Raw genomic sequence first — 21,810 nt, 5'->3', positions numbered from 1 at the left:
AACACTCATCACTATCTACAGTGTTATATTATCTATATACAGTGTTATATTATCTATAACATATAAATATGCAAAGTGATATGCAACATAAGCTGCTTTTATTAGAAGAGGGTTAAGAAGTATTCTTTTACGCTTAATTTGTGTTCTATAATAACAATGTTTTTAGTCGACCACATGCATTTACTGATCATTTTTTAACATTGTCAATTATATGGTTTTGTCTGCTTTGTTGAAGGATTTGTAAGTTAGAATTTGTCATTTAATTATGGCTAGTGTATTTTGCCATGTATTTGTCTATCTCATTCAGTAGATGAGAGACATTATGAATAAAAACAGTTAAGATACGAAATGTCAATTTTCTACATAATGTATGTTGAACAACTTCGGGAAATAAGCTTAGAGCCCAAGAAAGTCTAAGCATCAGCCCTATACGGTGGTAACCAAGTACAAACACAAGTGAAACAAACATGCATAGACTGTGTTTAACATTCCTCCATAACAAATTGAAAATTTATTTTGGAGATGCCCTGGGCAAAGGGACATGGAGAAGCTGGAACGGCCTTCAGGGTTGTATGTCTGAAGGGTTTGCAATTCTTTGTTCTTCTACATGGATCTTAAAGTCAAGAAATTAGAAAATTAGGAACGTAAGACTTTTCGGAGTCAAAAATCACACGTGGCTTTCAAATAACAGCCAGGATCTAGTCTTTTAGACTAGCACCTTAGTTTTTATTTTTCAAGTGAATATCATGATAACTCATTCTCCATTCCCTGAGGACAGAAGAGCTGGCACCACATACACTTTCTAAAATCAAAGTTGGGGCTGATAGTAGAGATCATAACTGTCTGAATAAGGCCAAAAATAATCATACTTCAGGATACTCTTGAAGTCTACCATGGCTCTAAGAATTGTCAGGCTGTAATAAAGATTGATGAACGGAATTTAAGCATTCTTGAAATGCAAAATAAACTCTAAATAAAATGTTTGACATTTTCTCCCGGAAGTCTTGCTGAAAAAGGGTTTAAGTCTCCTTCTTACATTAGAGATCAGTCAGAATGATATTTACGGGATTAATCAGCTCAAAATACGCTCAATATAAATATATAAGGATGTTTCACATTTGTATGTCACTTCTCACTCTTGAAGTACTTTAAAATAGGGGCGCCTGGGTGGCTCCGTCAGTTGTGCGTCCAACTCAGGTCATGAGTTCAGTTTGTGAGTTCGAGCCCCGTGTCGGGCTTTATGCTGACAGGTCAGAGCCTGGAGCCTGCTTCAGATTCTGTGTCTCCCTCTGTCTCTCTGCCCTCCCCCGTTCACGCTCCGTCTTTCTCTCTCTCTGGGAAATAAATAAACATTAAAAAAAAATTGCAATTTAAAATAATTTAAAATACATAATTACTAAATTCCAATTTCATTTTCCAGTGGATTCCACATGCCAGCTGTTGGTGTTTCAGGGAGAGGTGCAGGTGGGCTCAAAAGGTGGTATAGATTTGAGGAAACAAGCTTCAGAGTGATTCCGTGATTCTCTGGTCCCCTGGCTCCTGGTCCCATCCACTAATATCCATTACTGTGTGCGTTGTGTCCTTATTTGTTACCTCACAGCTAACTGCACCCTGGGGAATAGAGAGAGAAGAAAAAATTACTAAAATCAGAACTTTAAAAATTTAAATTTACAGATGCGCTTTGTATGTTTTATATTGGCATTCAGATTTATATTTTTATGGTATGCGTTGTAACTCTTTAATTTTACCCTTGGTTAAAGTAAAGAGTGGAATTGATCTATTTGTCTGGGTTATTAGGGCCATGGACTGGTTATATTTGAAGAGAAGAATTGTGTTTTGAGTTGGGGGGAGAATAAACACAGATGGCGTTATATTTCAGGCGGTTATAACTGAATTCTGTGTTCAAAATAGAAGCCATTAAGTAAATCCTTTGGTAAACAATTCTCAGGAGAAAAAATAAAGAGAAGCTTTAAAGTGTTTTCCCCCACTGAATAAAGGAGAATACATTTTCAGGATTTCCAGTAATTGTTTAAGATTTGAAAAGAGTTCTTAACTCCACCCAAAGCTTTTTTTTTTTAAGTTGTGGGGGGAAAGGAGATAGAGACAAAATCATTCCAAGAATGCTTACAAAAGTTCTTTCATGCACATGTTTTCAAATATTGCTATTTTGGAACACATAAACTACCTTCCTCTCTTCCAAGTATCCAGGCACATTCTTGCTAAAATCATTTTAATCATCTTAACGGAAAGTTAAATCTTTGTCCTTATTAGAAAAGTAATAAGGAAGAAATCTGTAAACACAATGGGATGTAATGTATCCTAAATGGCTAATTTTATAAATTGGTTATAATTTGCTTTCTATTTTTGTATGTTTTCAAAATAGAAGATATCTTGGCTCAGCTTAAAATGAACTAAAAAGAGTGCAGAGTACAATCTGGGTCATTCTAAACCGTTCACAAATCGGTAAGGTAATGTGCAGTCAATACTCATCGCTGAGGCCCCTCTAAAATAATCAGAGAGAGGCGTTTATCCCTAACTCTGTTTCCTTCAACTCCCTTTTCTGTTTTACAAATGAACCACTAAGGTTCATTTGTAAAGAGATCCCAAGAGCTAAATTTACCTTTTCGTTGAAAAGCCTTACTTACATTACTCAGGTCCCTTGTTTTTAGACATTTTACATTCTAAATATGAGTTAATTTTGACAAATAAATTTAGATTCTACATCCCCACATTTTTTTTCTTTTTTCAGTTAGGAATTTTTTAAAGTTTATTTGTTTATTTTCAGAGAGAGGGAGAGAGGGAGAACATGGGTGGGGTAGAAGCAAAGAAAATTCCAAACAAGGTCCACACTGTCAGCACAGAGCCTGACACGGGGCTTAAACTCACAAACTATGAGATCGTGACCTGAGCTGAAATCAAGAGTTGGACGCTTAACCGACTGAGCCACCCAGGCACCCCTTCAGTCAGGAATTTTTAATTTTACATGTGTCTCCTGAAAAATTTTAAAAATTCAACTTTTAAAATGGCATATCTACTTTTTAATTGGAGTATAGTCGGCATATAACATTATGTTAGTTTCAGGTGTGCAACATATTGATTCAATATTTGTACATATTGCAAAATGATCACCACAATAAGTCTATTTTAAATAGCATATTTATTTTTGGTCATTATGGTCACACATACTAAGTTCAATATAGAAAAATAGTCCCATTTTCCAGAATTTAAGAATGTTTTCACAGAAGTCAGCATATACTATGTAATCTGTTATTTACAAATACATATTGAGGGCTCATTAATTACTTTAGCAGTACTGAGCTAGGTTCTGGGATCTAAGGATGAATAAATGATATACCTTGACCTCTAGGATCTCACAATCTCATAAGAGAAGAAAGTGCAGAACATTTAATTCTGATTCAGTGAATTAATCTATCAAGTGTTATTGGAGGGCCAGGAAGAAAGAAAACAGCCAAGTCTTTGTGCATATGTGTCTGGAAAGAAATGTTTAGGGAAAGTCTCATAAACATGAAATTGGATCAGAGTATTGAAAGATATTTATATAAATGGACAGCCAAGAAAGGGAGGTACATTCCAGAGAGAGACTGTCACTTGCAAAGGCAAAGATATAAGAATGGAACTGGTCAGTTTGAGAACCCATGTTATTCAATGTTGCTGTAGAAGGAAGGTTAAACTTTATTTTTTTTTAATTTTTTTTTCAACGTTTATTTATTTTTGGGACAGAGAGAGACAGAGCATGAATGGGGGAGGGGCAGAGAGAGAGGGAGACACAGAATCGGAAACAGGCTCTAGGCTCTGAGCCATCAGCCCAGAGCCCGACGCGGGGTTCGAACTCACGGACCGCGAGATTGTGACCTGGCTGAAGTCCGACGCTTAACCGACTGCGCCACCCAGGCGCCCCAGGAAGGTTAAACTTTAAATATAACATACGAATAAGTAGGGAAGACAAAAGATAGGTCCTTACGTTCACATACTTTTAGTGGTCATGCTTAACAAAACTGAAACAAAATAATGTATTATTTTTCTTGATTAAGATAGCTGGTTTTATATAGAAATGACATACTCTTAGGTACTACTATGACAAAGGACATGGGTGAGAAGGGTACCAAATGGACATTATCTTATTTATGCCATAAAGAAAGGATTTGGAATAAACACTTTGAGATGTTGCGCTATTTAGAACAACTTATGACGGATACGTGACCTTGGAATTATTTCTCCCTTTTTGAGACTTTTTGTCATCATGAGGGTAATTACCTGAAGATTAAAAGCCTCACTGTGCTTGAAAATGAGAATTGGGTCAACTCAAGAAGTAAACAATTTCTCATCAAAATGATTCTCAAACATTTCATTTAGCCACTCTTCCCCGTGAAAAATAAATATCTGTGATGAATATAGAAAGGGATATTTCATTTTTTTTTGCTGCTGATGAAGTTTAATTGACATGCCTGAGGGAGAGGATCCAGCATAAAGACGTGGTTTGTAGAGTACTCTTTAGCATTGGAAGAATTCAAGGGGATAGAGGGTGCACTTGAGTGGCTAATTACTGTCAGTAATGGAATAAAGTAAAAACTTTACTGGACGTGAAGGGAAACTGCGATGTGAGTAAAAAAAAGTATTGTCTGGTGTCGAATAGGAGCCCAATAATGCCTAGGATGGACTTAGCCCGATAACAAGATATAAGATTTAATCCTTTTATTCAGAAATAGATATTTGCTTTTCCAGTATGCCTCTGTAAAATATAGCTCTGTCGAGGGATTCCTCAGAGCACCATCTGGCCAACACAAAATCCCCGTGGGGAAAAAAATCAAGAGGAAGAACTAATAATGGAGATCCTGGTGGGATTAAGTTTCTTTTCTCCTCAATGAAATGTGAAAGATGTATTGCCCACAGTTTTGCAAAGACAGCTAATAAATATCACCACTGTGATTTTAGAACCATGTTACGCATGAAAGCAAAACCGAGCTAAAAGATAAAGGTTTCATATTTTCAAATGGCATTTGAAGCGTATGCTCATTTAGTAGCTGAACGTTCTGAATAAAACACGTGGGGCTCTTCAAATACTGACTGGGACATAATGTATTTTGAAAGGCCCTTTGGTATTGGGAACATCATTTAAAGTAATTAAAATAAAATATTCTTAGTACTTAGATATGAGAAAAACAACTCTGAAAGGCGCTTACTGAGCAAACCAAAGTTGGTGGGGTGAGGGGGGAGGGTCTTACCTTTAGTATGACACAAAGATAAATAATTAATATAATGTTAAAACAAATATGAATTTGGCTTCAAACGTAGTAACAAATTTTGTTTGATTAAGAATAACGTCAGTGTGTCTCAGAAGATATTTCTATTTTATGGGTTATTTTATAAAGATGTTTATACAATAAACATCTAGAAATCTAAAACTCTTCTCTGTCAAATCTTACATTCTATTTCATCGTAACTGCCTCTGTAAATTGAGCTTCAATGTCAGAAACATAATTTGTGTTTAGAAAGAAATGGATGAAGTTTCTAGAACATGTTCTCAGGAATTTGTATCTATAAATATGTAGACAGAGATTCTGTGTTGTACACCAGGTTCTGGGGGATAGAGCCTTGAACCAAACATGGTTCTTGTCCTTGAATTATTTATAAGCTACTGGGGAGCATAGACCTATAAAGAGATAGTTTAATCTACTGGGGAAAGTGCAAAATGCAGTGGAATTAGGGAAGAGAAGCTTTTAGTCCAGTTTGAGGGTTCTAGGAAAGCTTCTTGAAGGAGAGTAATTCTAAGATTAACCTCGAAAAGAAAAGCAATTGATAAAATGCATCGCTTACTTGGAGTTAAAAGAAAAGATTTAGCAAACTAAGAATACAGAGGAAAGTCTCTTCACCTTATAAATATCTCAAAAAAGAAAAATCTCCAAAAAACAAAAAAACCCTATGTCAAACCCCAGACTTAGTGGTACAATATTATATATAACCTTTCCCTTTAAAGTCATCTGTAAGGCAAGCTGGCATCTAGGGCTTCTATTCAGCATCCTGGTCAGTGTAACTAACAAGACAAGTTAAAAAGAGGTGATAAGAATTGGATAGGGGGGAGCTAAGTTGTTATTTATTAATGCTATGATTGCCTGTACTCTTCAGACTATAAAAATGAATGAGAATTCACCAAGATTGCCGTATATAAGCTCAGCGTACAAAAATTAGTTCATCCCTCTATATCAGCAACATTCAGACAATGTAATATGTATGTGTGTACCCAAACCTCGTTTATAACATCAAAAATGATAAGATACCTAGTCAGAGATCCAGTAATAGTATATGCATGGCATTTATGGAGTAATATAAATATATAAAAATTTTGAGAGAAGAAAGAACTACAGAAATGAAAAGATCTATCAAATTTTAGATGTGAATGTTGTAAGGATATCAATATTGGCATATGTCAGTTCTTCCTGAACTGTATGTAAATTCAGTGGAATTCTAATCACAACCCACAAGACCATTCTTTTTGTTGTTGATGAGTTTGATAGACTGAGTGTAACGTTTTCATGGGATAGCAAAGGGTGTAAGAAAAAAAGATATGAAGAAGAACAAAGTGAGAAGACATGCCTTGGAGACATCAAGATTTATTATAAAGTTATAGTAAATAAATTGTGTGATATTGGTTTACAGGTAAACCAATAGAATATAGAACTTAGAAATTGACTCATATATATATTGGGCTTTGACAGATAACAGATGGCCTTACAGACCAGTGGAGGTGGGTGGGTTATTCAATAAATGGTGCATTAGCTATCCATATGGGTAAACATTAAATTCGCTCACTCCGTCACACCGCACCCAGAAGTCTGTTCGTTCCTATTGGATTAATTATAGAAATGCAAGAAGCAAACATTTATCGCTTTTAAAAAAGGGAGAGAATGACATTATGGTTTCAGGATAGGAAAGAGTTCTCAAATAAAAGGTAAAAACACAAGCACAACTACTAAAACTAAAAACCAATGAACTGTATACTTTTTAAAAAAGATTTTCATCCCCATGACTTCTTTATTTTGTGACAGGCAGTTTGTATCTCTTAATCTTGACCTTTAATCCACATGACCAATGTGCGTGCACAAAAAAAATAAGAGAGCAGAGAAGTGGAAGGGCAATAAGTGTATAGAAGATGCTCTACCCAGTGAGCCAAAGCTGGGAAATGAAATACCATCTCACACCCCTCAGGCTGGCAGTGCTGTTCAGTGCGACATGAGCCGCTGTTCAGTGAGCCGCATGAGCCAAGGTGAACGGAGCTCACATTGCTGGGGAAAGAACGTCACCTGTTATCAGCACTTGGGGAGCAATTAGACCAAGTACAGTAAAGATGAACGTGGGCATACTTTGGAGGTTAGCGATTCCTCTTCCACGTATATTCCCTACAAATTTCCCAAATATGCAACAAGATTTATAATACTGGCAGACGTGTTAAACTAGCAAAACATTGGAAGCAACCTCAATTTCCATCAGAAGAAAATAGATCGACTACATTCATACAATGGAACGGGATACAGAAATTACAGTGAATCCGTGCATGTTGGGGCACCTGGGTGGCTCATTCGGTTAAGCGTCTGACTCTTGGTTTCGGCTCAGGTTACGATCTCATGGTTTTGTGAGTTCAAGCCCTGGGTGGGGCCCTGTGCTGGCAGCACGGAGCCTTCTTGGCATTCCCTGTCTCCCTCTCTCTCTCTCTGCCTCTCCCCCGCTCATGCTGTCTCAGTCTCTCTAAAAAATAAATAAATAAGCTTAAAAAAAATCTGTGCATGTTAATGCATCACTATAATAAATCTCAAAACTGGTAATGCTATGTGAAAAAGAGCTAACAGAAATAGACTGTGCAAAACATACTATTTGTGTGAAGTTAAACACATAAAATAATTCTGTGCATTACTTAGGAAACATGGGCATGTGGTAAATGTGTAAATATCTGAGGGAGCGAAGGGTATACATGAATTTGAGGATTTCCCAGGACTGAGGGATTTCCTGGAATGCAGAATTTTCAGTGCCACAATGGAGACAGCCCTTGGCAAACTGGGACAAGTTGGTCGCCTAGACACCGTTGAGCAATGAACTCAATTCTGCTACCGTGTGGAGAGAGCCTCAGATCCCAGAGGTGAAGGCCTCCATCGTACAAGACATCCTTCCACTTCAACCATCAGGGGCAAGTCCAGGTGGCCACCTGTGCTTCTGACCAACCAGCTACAGATTGATGAATTTGTTGGAGTGACCCGCAGAACCCAGAGAAACATTTTACTTGGTTATAAAAGGATCCAACTCAGGAACAGCAAGATGGAAGAGTGCAAAGGGCAAGGCCTGGGGAGAAGACTCCGAGCTTCTGTGTCCCCCTAGCAATCTGTTGTCCCCAACTCTCTGTGTGTTCACCAACCAGGAAACTCTCCAAACTCTGTCCTTTGGGGGTTTGATGGAAGCTTCATTCCAGAGGCATGATTGGACTCAATCTCCAGCCCCATTCCCCTCCCCAGAGGTGGGTGGGTGGGACTGAAAGTTTTCCATCCCTTATTACCTGGTTGGTTGCCCTGGCCACCAGCCCCCATCCTCAGATGCTTTCCAAAAGTCACCTCGTTAACCTAACAAAAGACACCTTTAGGAAATGTCAAGCATCTGGGGAGCTCTGTGCCAGAAATAGAAGGAGGGCCAAATATAGATTTCTTATTATAAGCCTCAACAGCCCCTCGTTATCATGCAGATTCTGGTTTGGTAGCTGTGGGGTAAGACCCGAAATTCTGCAATTTTCACCACCTCTGATGGGCTGTCGTCACAGCCCAGCCTCCAAGCACACTTGGGTAGAGGAGGCTGGCGTGACTTGACAACGTCCTAACCTATGGAATGAAATGGTAGAAGAGATTAGGACTGCTGGCATGCGGGGCTAGTGACTGGGGCTAAAAGAAAGAACAAGCCCACATTTCATTCTGGAGCTTCTGCTTTGGATGATTGGGTGGATGGTGCGCTGGAACTAATAGGAAATATTCAAGAAGGTTCCGAGAGGGGAATTAATTCCATTTTTAATATGTTGAGTGGCGGGCCAGTGGGGGAGCAGCGGTAATAGACTTTATAGCCTATGGGCTCAATTCAGTGGGTCTTCAAATGGTGAAATGGACTAATCTGAACTCCGTGGGAAGCCTAGAGCAGGCACAGATGGATTTGAGAGGACAAAGCCTAGAGGTGCTGGTTGAAAAAGGTGTAGAGAGAGGTGTATGAAAGAGAACAGCAAGCCAACCAGAGAGCCCCGGGGAGATTCGGGAATACACTGTGAGTTCTTCCCTTTCTATATTTAATCAGTCTTTTGAAAAGTGTTCTACATCTATTTCAGCCTCCCTTAGAGTGTTTTCTATCCCTTCGATATTCCTTCACCTCTGTGTAAATCGATCTGTTCTTCACTCATCAGCCTGACTATACCTCCCGTGGTGGGGACCCTAAATGTCCTTATTTTCTCCTATGTGCTTTTTGTGTTTTATTATCTAAAATATATTAGTTTAAATTGAATTAATTAAATTAAAAATATATTAGTTTATTAATCTTCAGAATGGCCCTCATGACCGAGGTATTGTTATTCCCTGTCTGTACAGATGAGGAAGTTAAGCTCAGAGCCGGGTAATCTCTCTGATTTTATACAGCTACCGTGTAATGAGCTGGCACTTAAAACTGTGTGTGCTCGACGTCTTACTGCCACTCCCCACTGGCTCCGGCAGATCTGAAGATTTCAAAAGGGATGAGCAGACACTACTCATTTGCTGTAAGACCTTATGGAGACCTAAACACTGTACCTTGGGGAGAGCGCTTTTTTACCCCCAACATCTGTATTAAATTCCCTCCCTTATGCTGCCATAACATTATCCTTTCTCTACTCTGTTATTATTTATCGCTTAGCTCAGGTTCCAAAATTATCTTTCTGCCCTTCCATACTCTAGACCCTGAGAGGGTAAGAAGCCAGTGTGGCAATTTACCATCAAAGGTAGAGGGTGGAACCAACTGAATGATCCATAACGGGCTGTTGTGTTTTTTTTTTAAGTTTTTATTTATTTTTGAGAGAGAGGCACAGATTGGGGGAGAGGCAGAGAGAGAGAGAGAGAGGGAGAGAGAGAGAATCCCAAGCAAACCCCATGCTGACAGCAAGGAGCCCAACGTGGGGCTTGAACCCACGAAACGCAAGATCATCACCTGAGCCGAAATCAAGAGTTAGATGCTTACCTGACCGAGCCACCCAGGCGCCCCCATAATGGATTGTTTAAATGCAGGCCAGTCCTTCATGTGCTCCCGAAGAACCGGATATATTGTGGGTTCTACACAAATATGTATCACCTGGATAAATACAAAACAAATTCGGAAATGTTATTGATTTCAGAGAATTTCTTTTCCTGCAGTATAAATCAGGTGTCATTAATGGAGTGGTCTCTATGTAACCACGCATCAGTTTCTAGTCACACCGTTTAGGATAAATTATAATCAGATGATAGGGATCAGACTTTGAAGACCGATTTGATTATGACGATTTGACCTCTTGTCGCATCTCTGGAGTGAGTGTGCTCCTTCCAGGATGCCAGCCCATGATTACTAAGGGAACAGCCTCCTTGCGACTCGAGTCACTTGCATAATTTGGGGAGATAAAATGTTTTGCTGACAAAATTGAGGACGGAAGAATTAGGCACACACGGTGCTTTTTACGGGATTATCCTGGGCGAGTTCTGGTGGGCAGCTACGGGCCAGAACCCATGTCTCCCGCCTACAAAATGTTAGGATGAACACACCCATAGCTGATGAAAATTTCAGAGGGCAGTGATAACCTCATAAAGTGAAATAGGATTCCAACCGAAAGGGCCACGGGTGAAAGCCTCGACCGTTTAACCCATAGTAACTCGGAGACAAATGGAATTTGTAGTTTCAGTATTCATTTGTAAGGAAAGAGGAAGAAGAAAGATCTGACACTTAACAAGAATGCTTTTTTTTTTTAATGCCCCTGCACCAATCTGCCAAAAATAGAGCAAAACATGACAAATGACTCCAAACATACTCTGTATGAATTCAGGCTGTTAAAAAAGGTGGGCAGAACTGTATCTCCCTGAGCTGCATTTTGCAAAAAGTTAAGTGCCACCTGTGGTTGCAAATAATCACCTACGCAACGTTGATACAACATTCTTTCTCTGCAGACACCAGGAATAATATAAGGTCAACCTCGAAAGTATTTTACGTGAAGAAATACTTAAATGTATCAAGTTAGTGGTGAAAACTCCACTTGACAATTGCAATCCTGAGCAATACGTATCCTTACGTTAAGCAAATAGACCTCTTTGCCCTTTGCCAGGTGGAATTCAACAGAAAACAATTCTTTGTGATTTCTCTTATTAACTGATAGAAGTCTTAGTGATAGGAACTTGCAGAAGAAAGACCAAGAATGTTTGGATTCACAAAAAATGCATTTGAGTTTCTCTTGCTCTTATGCTCTGCAAACTTTATTCTCCTAATGTCACCAAGCCTGGGTTTATTAATTTGTAAAGAGGGAACAGTAGTAACAACTTGCCTACCTCTCAGAATTTAGCTAAAGGATATATTTGTTATTAAAAGCATTTAGAAAGGGGTGCCTGGATGGCTTAGTGGGTTGAGCATCCGACTTCGGCTCAAGTCGTGATCTCATGGTTTGTGAGTTGGATCCTCGCATCAGTCTCTCTACTGTCAGCATAGATCCTGCTTCGGATCCTCTGTCCCCTCTGTCTCTCTGCCACTCCCCTGCTTGCTCTCTCTCTCTCTCTCTCTCTCTCAAAATAAATAAATAAACTTAAAAAAAAAACATTTAGAAGAACTGTGCACATTTTCCTGTCATTAATGAAAACATCGGGCTTTGCAAATCTCTGGAGTTGAGAAGAGAGAAGCAAAGTGACTTCTCCAAGGTCATTCAGAAATCCATGACTGATCTGCAAAGTGAGTGCCACTTTGGGTGTAAGACCTCCTTGGTCCTCCAGGCCAAAACATAGGCTTCTGTCCTCAGGAAAGCACCCTCAGCCTTGAATGAAATAAACGACCTTTTTAATCAAACGTGATTACCATCTCTTAACCACAAAATCTATTAATTAAGCACAGTGTTCTGCCGCCCAGCAATTGCTAAAAGCGTAATACAGCCCAGAAAGTCATGTGCATACAATAGACAAACGCTCCATGTTGCCCTAGGCTGACCTATGAATCAGAGAAGCCAACTCAACACTGGGGTAAGGAAGTCCAAATAAAAATATATAAACCTGATTTATTAAAAAAGCACACAGGTAATAGCAAATATCGGGGAGGCAATGATTTGTTTTACTAAACTATTCCTTATAGGGTTCCAATTAATTCCCCTTTCAAAATTTATTTTATTCACAATTTTTCAGAAATGTGTATTGTACATAAGCCTGGTTCATCTCTGTGGATGACATGTCAGTAATTAATACACAATACAGCAGTGTTCTACCTGCTGACCACTTAGGGGCACGTGAGTGGCTCAACTGGTTGAGTGTCCGGCTTCGGTTCAGGTCATGATCTCTCAGTTCGTGGGTTCGAGCCCGGCATCGGGCTCTGTGCTGACATCTCCGAGCCTGGAGCCTGCTTGAGATTCTGTGTGTGTGTCTATGTGTGTCTCTCTCTCTACCCCTCCCCAGCTTGTTCACTCTCCCTCTCTCTGTCTCTCTCTCTCTCTCTCTCAAAAATAGACAGACATTAACTGCTGACCATTTCAACAGTGATCACAGTACTCTATAGATCTGAGTGTGCCTTTGCATGTAAAAGCTTAGAAATGCCCTGATTAGGTTTTTTAAAAAATGTCTTAATCAGCAGTAAGTGCTTAAAAGACAAAAATTAAAAAGGCAATGACTTGCCTCTGATGATATTGTACATAACCTACATTTGCCACATCGCCAGATTAAAAATATTTTCAGTGGTAACGAGTAAATGCCAGATGCTATGCTGAGTAAAAAGCCATTGATCATGGCAAGGATCAGCTGAGGTCTATCAGTCCTAAAATGAATTCCTGTGTACTCAGTGTGTTGGCTTGAAACAGCCAGCTTATTGCACATGCTATATATTTTGCTTCGCGTTTGTGGTACAATCGTTTCGTCTCACTACCGTTCATGGCAAGGATTGGCTCCAGTTCTGGGGGAGACACAGAAAGGGTGCTCCACTCTCTGCCCCCCGCTGAATGCAGCTATAGAATTGGGGTGGGAGGCAGGAAAAGCCCTTTCAGGTGTATGGAAAGTAAACAGTAGCAAACAGATTGGGGAAAAAGACCAAAATTCAAAGTACTGCCTAACTAGCCATGAGTTTACCAGTTGTTTTTCCCCCCTCTGTTTACTCCACTCTGGACTAAACGTAGCCCAAAACACAGAAGTAGCTTACACGGACAGTCAAGTAGATACAGCAGAATCTCTCCAGCTAAGTAACCCAGGACTCCGCGTGCCGGAAGACCGTGGGGGAAAATACCCCGATATTTTTTCTTTGCTCTGCTCTCTTGCGTAGCTCCCAAGTGATCCTTTGGTTGCTGCAACAGGGCCAGGGGTAATGGCAGCAGCAGAACCTGGCAGGAGCCTAACATTCCGAGAAAGGGGAATCTTCCTTTCTGGTCAGAGTGATGTTATACCAGGACGATGGGGCAAATCCCCACTGCTTTTCTTCTGTCTTTGTCCTCCTGGGGTCCACCCTGGCTATGAGCCCATTTGTAGAAACGCGCAGAGAGCAAAGTAAATAAAGCCCATTTTTTGACCAGAGAACTGCAAGTGTTGTCCCAGGGAACCAGAAAGTACCGGTGAGATCTTTGTGCTCGCTTTGGCTGCACACGTACTAAAATGGGAACTATACGGAGATTAGCAAGGCCCTGTGTGAGGATGGCATGCAAATTTGTGCAGCGTTCCATTTTTTTTTTTTTTTTTTAATGCATGGATCCAACCCTAAACGGTATACACAGAACTTGAGAGCTGAACACAGGCTAGGCAACTAGCAACTAGATCCAAACCTGACTGCAAAGGCTCTGGAAATGGAACTCACATTAAAACCACAACCAGCAGTCTGAAGCTTGTGGTCTAAGTTGAAACTGGTTGGTCACCTGCTGAAACAAAAATCTCAGAATTCTCCATACACTTCACACCAAAATCCTCATAGCATAACACTCAAAGTCCAGGATACAATTCAAAAGCACCCAGCATACAAACAAACAATCAAACAAACAAGGAATCTTAACTGGAAAGGCAAACAGTCATCAAGCAACAGACATGTTGGAATTCTCTGACAGAGCCTCTAAAGCAGCTATGATGAATAGGACCCAAAAAGTAAGGACAAACACTACTTGAAATTCATGAGAAGACTGAAACAGAAAAAAGAAGGAAATAGGAAACCTGAAGAACCAAATGGTAATTTCAGAACAAAAAAAATTCAGGAGATAAGGTTTAAAAGATTCACCGGATGGGCTCGGTAGCAGAGTAAAGCATACGTGAACTTGGGGACCGAGCAGTAGAAATTACTCAATCTGAGCAACAGAGAGAAAAAATATTGAAGAAGAAGAAAAGAACAGAGTCTCAGGGAAAAGTCTAGCGTTGATGTCACAGAGTCCAAGAAAAGAGGACCACGATGCTTAAAACTTCCCAAGTTTGGTGAGAGAAACCACATATTCAAGAAAATTCAACAAACTCCCAAGAGGCGAAACTTAAAGAAATCCATACCAGACACATCCTAATCAAACTACTGAGAAGTAAAGAAAATAAGATCTTGAAAGAAGCTAAAAAACTAAGCAACAAATTACCTCCTGAAGAGCTACGATTTGAAGGAGTCCACATTTGTCATCAGAAACCATGGAGGACAAAGTGTCAACATTTTGTGATGTGATTTATGTGATGAAAGAACAGAAAGATGAGTCCACACTTCTATAACTAGCAAAAATATCCTTCCAGAATAAAAGTGAAATAAAGATATTTTCAGATTTTTTTAAAGTCTATTTACTTATTTTAAGAAAGAGTGAGGGGTGGTGGGGGAGCAGAAAGAGAGGGAGACACAGAATCCGAAGCAGGCTCCAGGCTTTGAGCTGTCAGCACAGAGCCGGACCAGCGGCTCAAATCCATGAACGGTGAGATCGTGACCCGAGCTGAAGTTCAACACTTAACCAACTGAGCCACCCAGGTGCCCCAAGACATTTGCAGGTTTAGAAAAACTAAGAAAATATTTAGCAGTCAGACCTGATCCAAAAGGATTGCTAAAGGAACTTCTTCAGAAAGAAGGCAAATGATGCCGGAAGGAAACTTGCAATATCAGAAAGGAAAGAAGAGTACAAAATTGGCATGTATTTGGGTAAATATAATAGCGTAATTTCCCCCTTTTGAGTCCTTTAAAATATGTTAGACTGCTGGATGCAGAAACATATACATTGTAGGTTTGTGCTTTCAGTGGAGGGAAATGCTATGCATAACACAACCATAGCATAACACGGAGAGATTAAGGGATCTGTAAGACAGTGAGGTTCCGCCTTCCAGCTAAAGTATAAAAGTGATTCTCAGTAATGATGAAAAGTATGTGTTCTGCAATCCTGAGAGCATCCACTAAAAAAAGTAATTAAAAATAATTTAAAAATAAACAAAAAGCAAGAAAAAAAAAAAAAGAACCAAAGCAAAAACCTATAGCATAATACAGTTAAAAGAAGGCAGGAGAAAAGAGGAATTGGAATGAAAAACAAAGAAAACAAACAGAACGTAAATAATACATGATAGACCAAACGTATCAGTAATTACATGGGTGGTCAAAACACATCAACTAAAGGACAGAGAATGGGTTTTTTTTTTTAACTGACAGAAATTTGTCTTGTCCACCTGATACTTCAACTACGATGATATAGGTAGGTTAAAAGAATGGGAGGAGGGAAAATGGGGAGATGTTGGTCAAGGGGTACAAAGTTTCAGGTATACAAGGTGAATTAAGTCCTGGAGATCTGCTGTGTAACCATGTGACTATAGTTAGCAATACTCTATTGTGTGATTGCTAAAGGCATAGATCTTACATTTTTCTCAACACACACACAAAAGAAAAAGGTATCTGTGAGATGAGGGATATGTTGATTACCTTGATTGTCGTGATTAGTTTACAATATATGAAAATATTGAATAATCAGGTTGTATACCTTAAATTTATGCAATTTTTAAATTAATTATCTCTTAATACAGCAGGGGAGGGGGGAAATGAGCTATCAAGCCATGAAAAGAAAAAAAAAAGTAAAAGGATAGAGAAAATACAGACCGTGCAAACTTGAACCAAAAGAAAGCTAGTGTGGCTACTGGAGTGTAAGACAAAGTCAAGTCCAGAGCAGAAAGTATTACCAGAGATAAAAAGTGATATTGCACAGTGAGAAAAGGGTTCATCGATCAAGAAGACATAACCATCAAAAAGAGAAATTCAAACTGTTGATGTTTGGTTTCTGTAAACAGCAAATAGACTCATTGTTTGTTGCTGAAGCGCATCTTAGGAGAGAGCATTGTGTGTCTCTTGACGTACATACAGGGTTAGATGAAATTATTTGCATTTTCCCTTTGTTCATCTTTTTTCTTTTTAATTGTGAGTCATGTCAGCGAATTGTAGATAATACCACGGAAGCTTAGATTTACTGTATTCTAATTCTAAACCAACCTAAAACTTGGCAATTCCTGGCATTTTTATGTGTAATCACCTCAACTAGGAAATGAGATATTTAAGGAGGTGCCCCACACGTGTAGTGCCCCAAAAACCCGTCGCAGTGATGGCAGAGATATTAATTTAATGGTACCAGATGCAGGGGCGCCTGGGTGGCTCAGTCAGTTAAGCATCCGACTGCAGGTCATGATCTCACGGTTCGTGAGTTCAAGCCCCACATCAGGCTCTGTGCTGACAGTTCAGAGCCTGCAGCCTGCTTCAGAGTCTGTGTCTCCCTCTCTCTCGGCTCTTCCCCTGCTCACGTTCTGTGTGTATGTGTCTCTCTCTCTCTCAAAAATAAATAAACAGTAAAGGGGGGAAAAAGTACCAGATAGACAGAGTGCCCTGCAGGTGACGTGAAAGGAAGATAAAGACACAACAACAGAAAATGAAGAGAATCGATAATTGAATTTTGTGGTAAAAGTGACTACAATAATGAATTTCAACTTAGGCTTATTAAGAGAAATACATTACTTCATGAAACGTAGAAGAGAATTTCAGAAGGGAAAAGAATAGAATATTAAAACCAAGAATCTAATCAGTGGCAGGCTTTCCCAACTATGTTCATACATTTAAAAAAAAATTCATTAAACTATTTAAAAGAATGATCGTGGCTTTTCTCTTCTAATCTAAATATTTATGAGCAAGGAGAACTCACCAGGAACTGCAAGACCCAAAAATTCATTCCTTTCCTGGTGCAGGAAGAAAGTAGTTCATGAGGGAAAAGAGCTTATCCTGAAATGATTTATCCAAAGCCAGTAAAATCTGGTCTACTTTTCAGATTATGCTATTAGGAAGACTAACCCCCAGGTGTTTCCATTAATCGATAGTATGATTTAAAGACCTGCACAACTTTGTAGTTTTTTTTCCCCTGTGCTGCGTCATTTATTTCAAATAACGCTTTTAAGGCTATATTAGCATACAAGAAACAAAAACGTATTTATCCATTTCTTAAATCACACCCAAGCTTTTAAATGCCCTGCAGTTGTAAACACCAGACATTAATTATGTCTGTTCATAGGAAAGTAGAGATTTCACAGCATTTACATTAGTTTATTTATTTTTAATTTTTTAACATTTATTTGTTTTTGAGACACAGAGGGAGACAGAGCATGAGCAGGGGAGGGGCAGAGAGGAGGGAGACACAGAATCCAAAGCAGGCTCCAGGCTCTGAGCTATCCGCACAGAGCCCGACGCAGGGCTCCAGCCCACAAACCTGAGCTGAAGTCATGACCTGAGCCGAAGTCAGTCCCCTAACTGACTGAGCCACTCGGGCGCCCCTACATTAGTTTAAATTAGAGGTTCCTAAACTTCAGTATGCATCAGAATCACCTGAGAGTGCTTGTTAAAACTACATTTTCCTAGGACCTAATGTAGAAATTCAGGTTCAGTAGGTCCAAAATGGGAGCCAGAAATCTATATTTTTATTAATCAACAAATAGCCCTTGGGCTACACTAGTCTAAGTTAACTATACCAAAGTACATTTCATTTTGGACTCTACTATCCTGTTTAGTTATCAAATTAAGAAATAGAATCGAATTGTCATATAACGAACCATAACTTCTTTGCCTTTATGCAGACCTAACAAAGACAGTTCAAATAACCATGGTAAGTGTTTCCAGGAGTATTTTTATTGAAAATAAAAGGCTACAAAGATTTACTTAGGTTTGATCAAAGTGATTGAATAGAAGGAATGACCAATGACTTCTTGGTAAGCCCACAGCAGTCATTCTTACAGAGCTTTTACCGTTACCAACAGTAACGGATTGTAAAATGGTGATAATATTAGAATCTGTCCCATGGGTGGCTACGAAGAATAGATTAGTTTGAACTTATGGGCCACTTAGAACAAGAGCTAGTGCTCAATAATTTTTGGCTACTATCTCTTCTTCTCCATCATTATCAGTTATATGCTACATGTTGGGCAAAGCAGGTAATGGCATGAGCGTAACACAGAAACTGTGCTGGTTCAAACATTTTTTCCTTGGCAAAGAGAATCAAAAACGTAGGAATATAAATACAGTCTTCACCAGGAAAGGCCCAGACCCTTAGCTGAAATGCTGCACATGGGAGACCTTCTCTTGCTCTATTATAAGAAAAATAAAAATGAGTCTTTGCACCTGGGGTTCCCCATCTAGAAAAATGTACCCTCAGCCTTGCTCAGCTCTTGACTTTGGGTAGACTACGCTTCCGTCTGCATTGCCTCAGTGCTGGGGAGCCGGCATTTCCACCTGATGGTTTTTGTGCCTATTTATTTATTTATTTATTTATTTATTTTAAGGTTTATTTATTTCTGAGACAGAGATAGAGTTTATTTATTTCTGAGACAGATTTCTGAGACAGAGATAGGGGAGGGGCAGACACAGAATCCGAAACAGGCTCCAGGCTCCGCGCGGTCAGCACAGAGCCCGACGCGGGGCTTGAACCCACGAACCACAGGATCATAACCTGAGTCGAAGTCGGATGCTCAACCGACTGAGCCACCCAGGCGCCTCTGTGCCTTTTTAATATCCTCTGAGGCAGCCTCCGGCCACGGCGAGCTTCCTGCCTGAGCTGGGCAAGTTATTTCCTGAGCATCCATTATTGTTGCTGGAATACTCAGTCTGAGCTCAGTAGAATCTATGGTGGCCCTAATGAAGCTTTCTTTTTATTGCATGGGCCCCTTCATTGCATCGAAGGGGGTGCATTTTTGTAGAACTTGTAAAGTAGGATATTTTGACTGTTTCTTTTAAGACCACAATCTTTCCACTTCAATTACTTCTCCCTCAGGGGCTTTGGAATGGCTGTACCGTTTTAGGGACCAGCTGGGGGGTAACAGGAATTGTAGGATATATTTTTTCTAAGTTTAGTATATATTTATGTGGTTTATAGTCACTTCCATATATAGCTGTAACTGTTAGCCATTTCTGTATAGGAACGCTTCCCCCAAATGATCAAACAGCCCCATCCATCATGTTAGAGGAAAGACTGCATTATCTTTCTCTTCTCTGTCTAGGAAAAGATATTACGAGTTACTGTTACATGAAAAGGAGCTCAAAGAATTTGCAGCCACAAAATGTAGTAAAACATAAAGGAATTTGTTCTGCTGAGTTGTGTCAGTCAGTTAATCAAATGTATCTTCTGCAAAATAAAGGGTCCTCAAAAGTCTGCAAGAACTCCTTCAGACTCTTCTTCTTCAGACTCCTTCAGAACTTCTTCAGACTCCAAGAAACGCTGATCTACCTACCACTGGTTTTTGATTAACTGACCTGTCTATACTCTGTAGTCCTATTACTTTTAATTTTTAATTCATGATATTGTAGAACTTTTCATAACCCAGGACTACATACATCAGGTTATAGCAGAAACATCAGTTGCTGTTATATTATTACCATTATTAATTATTATTATTGTTATCAATGCAATTATTGGACCTTGGGATGAGGGGAGGGGGATATATTGAACCAAACCTGTTCGATAATAGGAAGTGACTTCCTAAAGTCGTTTTGTATTTATGTTTTATTTATAAATTTTTATACTGTATTTTTAAAACTACATTTTAAGAAAAATCAAGAGACTTAAAGCACATAGAAATATTATCCTAACTTTTTCTTAAATTGAAAACTAAGCAAGGGTGCCTGGGTGGCTCAGTTGGTTAAGCGTCTGACTTTGGCTCAGGTCATGATCTTGCAGTTCATGAATTCAAACCCAGCGTCAGGATTTGTGCTGCTCACAGCTTAGATCCTGGAGCCTGCTTCGGATTCTGTCTCCCTGTCTCTCTGCCTTCCCCCACTCACACTCTGTCTGTCTCTCTCTCTCTCTAAAAATAAATAAACATTAAAAAAAAAGACTAAGCATGGGGCGTCTGGGTGGCTCAGTTGGTTGAGCATCTGACTTCGGCTCAGGTCATGATCTCACAGTTCGTGAGTTCGAGCCCCGCGTCGGGCTCTGTGCTGACAGCTCAGAGCCTGGAGCCTGTTTCAGATTCTGTGTCTCCCTCTCTCTCTGCCCCTCCCCTGCTCATGCTCTGTCTCTGTCTGTCTCAAAAATAAATAAACATTAAAAAAAAAATTAAAAAAAAAAGACTAAGCAGATCATAGTTTTATTCATATCTGTACTGAAATTGCATTTTGTTTTAACAGTTACAAATTCCTCCTGCTTTATTTTGTTTTGGAAATCTCTAATATCTAAAGGTAGCAAGGTCCATCCCATGTCCATCTAAGAAAACACCTAATGTCAGCACTTATTCAAATTATTTTAAAGTATCTGTTTAAGCTTTCATTATTGAAAAGTGAATAAGGTGAACCATCTTTCACTTTGTTAGGAGTACCGAGTTAACCAGGAGGTAGAAACTTCACCATAGAACTGTCTGCATGTGCGATCACTCATTCACTTTGCTATTTGGGAATTAACCTTCTAGTTGCTTCTTTGTAAAAAAAAATTTTAACCTTTGTTTATTATTGAGAGACACAGAGAGAGATAGAGCATGAGAGGGGGAGGGGCAGAGAGAGAGAAGGAGACACAGAATCCCAAGCAGCTCCAGGCTCCGAGCTGGCAGCACAGATCCGGACGCGGGGCTCAAACTCACCAACCGTGAGATCATGACCTGAGCCGAAGTCGGACGCTTAACCGACTGAGCCACCCAGACGCCCCTACCTTCTAGTTGCTTCTTAGTATCTTTCAATAAATAAATGTATATATAATTTCTAAATTATATAAATATTTATTTCAATAAGTAAATAAATAAGCTTAACTTGAGAGCGATGTGGGTGGGCCCTAGAGATGTGATATTTGAGCAGAGAAATAAAACCAAATGAGGAAGTCAGCTAGATTAAAGAATACCATTTCACCAGGTGGGAGGCAGATCTGGAGACCCCGAAAGAATGTGATAAATGAGAAAACAGAACTTTAAAAGTAAAGTATGTTGAAATAGTACAAATATCTTGTATTTGTAATAAAATTTATAGTTTTAACATAGAATTGTTTTCCAAATTAGGAATTAAATACAGACCAGAATTCATAGTACAGAAATGTCGTATTAATGTTTTCTGGAACATTTAACCTGTTCTGAAATGGTTTTGCCATTTAGCTAAATTGTTCTTTTGGTGTCA

The 21,810-nt window shown here is 39.3% G+C and overlaps 2 protein-coding genes, 1 long non-coding RNA gene and 1 other non-coding gene across 7 annotated transcripts in view; 3 read left to right on the top strand and 1 right to left on the bottom strand.

The window, feature by feature from the left end:
* Positions 1 to 21,810, top strand: part of CYYR1 (cysteine and tyrosine rich 1) — a 108,683-nt gene that overhangs the window by 6,162 nt on the left and 80,711 nt on the right. The gene's annotated exons all lie outside the window — the stretch shown is intronic.
* The window catches only part of LOC112850414 (uncharacterized), a 327,008-nt gene continuing 305,679 nt past the window's right edge, over positions 482 to 21,810 (bottom strand). For all 4 annotated transcript variants that reach the window (XM_086675794.1, XM_086675795.1, XM_086675792.1 and 1 more), the window contains 2 exons: positions 10,246 to 10,356; positions 482 to 1,611 (listed from right to left, as the gene is read on the bottom strand). In XM_086675794.1, the coding sequence (XP_086531920.1) occupies positions 1,504 to 1,611; positions 10,246 to 10,356 (219 nt within the window). In that variant the 3' untranslated portion in view covers positions 482 to 1,503. The remainder of the gene's footprint in view (positions 1,612 to 10,245; positions 10,357 to 21,810) is intronic.
* LOC147577563 (uncharacterized) lies at positions 1,608 to 19,867 on the top strand. The gene is made up of 3 exons (XR_015240401.1): positions 1,608 to 3,685; positions 3,926 to 19,029; positions 19,060 to 19,867. It is a non-coding gene; the product is annotated as an uncharacterized LOC147577563 (long non-coding RNA).
* On the top strand, positions 13,831 to 13,933 carry LOC112850560 (U6 spliceosomal RNA). The gene has a single exon (XR_003222679.1). It is a non-coding gene; the product is annotated as a U6 spliceosomal RNA (small nuclear RNA).

The sequence above is a fragment of the Puma concolor genome, chromosome C2, assembly GCF_028749965.1.
Source record: "Puma concolor isolate L17-30 chromosome C2, mPumCon1.1.hap2, whole genome shotgun sequence".
Classification (NCBI taxonomy): Eukaryota; Metazoa; Chordata; class Mammalia; order Carnivora; family Felidae; genus Puma; species Puma concolor.
Note: the sequence above shows the minus strand (reverse complement) of the source record. Positions and strands in the feature narration are given on the sequence as shown.